The sequence below is a fragment of the Miscanthus floridulus genome, chromosome 6 (assembly GCF_019320115.1).
Source record: "Miscanthus floridulus cultivar M001 chromosome 6, ASM1932011v1, whole genome shotgun sequence".
In the NCBI taxonomy this organism is placed as follows: Eukaryota; Viridiplantae; Streptophyta; class Magnoliopsida; order Poales; family Poaceae; genus Miscanthus; species Miscanthus floridulus.
Genome location: NC_089585.1, coordinates 10,505,823 through 10,508,927, shown reverse-complemented (window position 1 = coordinate 10,508,927; position 3,105 = coordinate 10,505,823). Strand labels below are relative to the sequence as shown.

The following is a 3,105-nucleotide window of genomic DNA, read 5'->3' as shown; positions in this document are numbered from 1 at the left end:
GTCTAAAAAAATCTACGTCCTCAGTGCCAAAGAAAATGTCTTTTAGGTTTGGACTAAGTCGTTTTTTTAATTTAACTGAGTTTATAAAAAATAGAATCAATATTTATATCTTTAGAAAGATCATTATAAATATATTTCGCTATCCATTTAATGATATTTACTACGCATCATTCATGTTGATCAGAGATTTTTGAAATTAAGAAGATAAATCTACTCTTAAAAGGACAGAACAACATTCATTTTTTTTACGGAGAGAGTATTTACCCGTAGGAAAACCCTCCAAAAGTCCACTCACACACGTATACAGTTCTCGGCTTCTCGCCTCCAAGTTTACGAAGTAGCCCCTCGAGAAACAGCTAACTACCAAAACGTTCATTCCGCAGCCGAGGAGAGATCTCATCTCGGCTTCTCCGCCGCCATGCCTCCCTCCCCATCCTCCGCCGGCGCGGGCGCCGCCTCGCCTTCCGGTTCCGCGTCCGCTTCAGCCTCCGATCCGATCCCGTCTTGGTGGGAGTCCGTCTCGCAGGCGCGGTCCCGCATCCTGGCGCTCTCCTCCATCCTGCCCGCCGCGGTCTCCCACGACGTGGCGGCGCTGGCCGACGCCGACCGCCCGGCGCGCGCGCTCCTCCGCTCGCCCGCCGCCTACGCGGCGCTCTCCGACGCGCTCCGGGCGGGCGGCGGCGCCGACGACCCCGCCTGCCACTGGCTCTACGACACTCTCCTCTCCGCCGACCCGGACCTCCGCCTCGCCGCGCTCGCGTTCCTGCCCCTGCTGGCGGCGCTCTACCTCCGCCGCCTCCCACCCGAGCTCCCCTCCTCGCTCTCCGGCTTCGAGGCCGTCCTCCTCGCTGTGTACTCCTCCGAGGCCAAGAATCGCCAGGGGAAGCCGATCCTCGTCCAGGTGCCCGACCTCTCCGTCCCATCCCTATACCACACGCCGGCGTCCAACCCCAGCTCCAAGTCCCCTCGCCGGTCGCAGCCCCCGCCGATTCCCCCTCCGCAGGCGACTCCCGTGGTGGGGGTGCTCTCGCCGCCGCTGGAGCCACAGGCCGCGGTGAAATCGACGAAGCGCGCCGGAATTATTGGAGTCGCATTTGAGGCCTACTACTACAAGATTTCGCAGATGCCTGCTGCGTCGAAGGTGGATGCCTGCAATGCTGCGGCTGCGTGGGCAGGGCAGTACTGCAAATGCCGTTTTGAGCTTGATGACAAGGAACTGGAAGAAGAGGAGGGTGACTCTCTGGGGTCTGTCTCGCCAATGTCCTCAGAGGCTGAGAATGGGAAGGAACTGGAGGACGAATTGGCCAGGATGCGTATCAATGGAGACATCAGTGGCCGGAATTGCAGCGAAGATGACAAGGAGGCGAGGGTGCCACTTCCCTGGGAGCTGCTCCAGCCATTGATGAGGGTTCTTGGGCACTGCTTGCTTGCGCCACTGAACCCAGCCGAGGTGTGTGATGCTGCGTCAGAAGCAGTGAGGGTCGTCTATGCCCGTGCATGCCACGACCTTGTGGCACAAGCAATCTTAGCAGCCCGAAGCTTGATTGAGCTTGACAAGAGTGCACGAAAGGCTGCCAAGGCAGCAGCTGCTGCGGCTTCTGGGCAAATTGTTGCAGTCGGCACTGCTGGAAGCAATGCATCAAGCTCTAGGCCAAGTTCAAAGCCAAATACACCAAGCAAGCAGCGGAAGCCTGACACACTGCTCGTGTCCAAATGAAGTCAAATGCGGTACCTCCAGTAAGAGTGTTTGTGTATGGTAAAGAGTTTCTTTCTGACGAGTGTTGTGTGTGTGTGCCACATGAATATTGGTGAAAGTTCAGTAGACCTTGCAATATGTGAAATGTTATTATTGCTGCAAGACAGTTGGCTAAGGTTGTTTCCAACTTGGTGTTGTATGTTAACTTGCTTATTACTTTTTGCATATAGTTCATGAATCGACATATATTTTGTGTTTTTGGTGGTTTGGCGAGGAGCAAGCCTTTATATATTTGCTGTAGTTGTTATTGGTTTTGCTGTAATCTTTATCTGAATATCTTGCAGCAGTGTGCGCCAGTAATTCTGTATGAAGATGCTTTGTTGTACTTCAAATTTATCTGTTCCATGTACAGACAGCAGCTACTGTATGGATTTATAAAGTTATTTATTGCAGCGAAATTTCATAGTTCAGTTTGATATGAGCACAAAGTTTTTACTGCACCATTGGAACGTGGTTTGCCATTAGGCTCTGTTTGAGGAGCATCTGGCAACGAGGATGAACGGTGCAGATAAGGAGGGCGCCGAATAATTTTTTATTTGGGAAGTATGTCAATTATTGTTCTTTAAATGAAACCAATGTGAGAGCAGGAGCAATATTGCACATTTGGAATGGATTATGTGACTATTTTAGCCATGCGTGATATACTTGTTCTTTTTTCCATGCACTTAGTTAGACATTGATTTAATTCTTCTAAGAGAAGTTATTGATATTATAATGCAGGTTCCTCAAGAGATCCAATCAGAGGCCAAGTATCAAAATGATTTCATATCGTAGCTAGTAAGTAACTAATTTTCCTTATAGTTTGGTGAAATCCTGAAGAAAGCCCAATGCCTCATTGATTAAAATTCTTTAATTCTTCTAAGAGAAGTTATTGATATTATAATGCAGGTTCCTCAAGAGATCCAATCAGAGGCCAAGTATCAAAATGATTTCATATCGTAGCTAGTAAGTAACTAATTTTCCTTATAGTTTGGTGAAATCCTGAAGAAAGCCCAATGCCTCATTGATTAGAATTCTGCACTTGTAGTCAATTATCAACACATATATTTGTTTGAAGGTTCCAGTCACCATGTTGTAATACAGATGTACATATAGGTCGTACGCGATGTATTTTCCATTTCTAACAAGCTTCTAAGTTCTATGACCTTGCATATGCATTTTAATTGGAATTGATCAACACTGGCCCATTTATTCTTAGCGTTACATTTTCTCAAATGTCTTGTTAGCACAATAGCATGATGTTTAATGGTGTTTAAGGATCAACATATAGACATGGCACAACTGGTAGGCAAAGGCATATGAGAGGAGGGGTTAGCAAGTTAGCATCTGTAGAAGAGGAACGGATCATC

General features: G+C 48.1%; 1 protein-coding gene across 1 annotated transcript; it reads left to right on the top strand.

Annotated features, from left to right (window-relative positions):
* Window positions 1-339: 339 nt before the first annotated feature.
* On the top strand, window positions 340-2,081 carry LOC136457606 (uncharacterized). The gene has a single exon (XM_066457637.1). It carries the CDS (start codon window positions 419-421, stop codon window positions 1,715-1,717), a length of 1,299 nt encoding a protein of 432 aa, XP_066313734.1. The 5' UTR covers window positions 340-418; the 3' UTR covers window positions 1,718-2,081.
* Window positions 2,082-3,105: the final 1,024 nt, after the last annotated feature.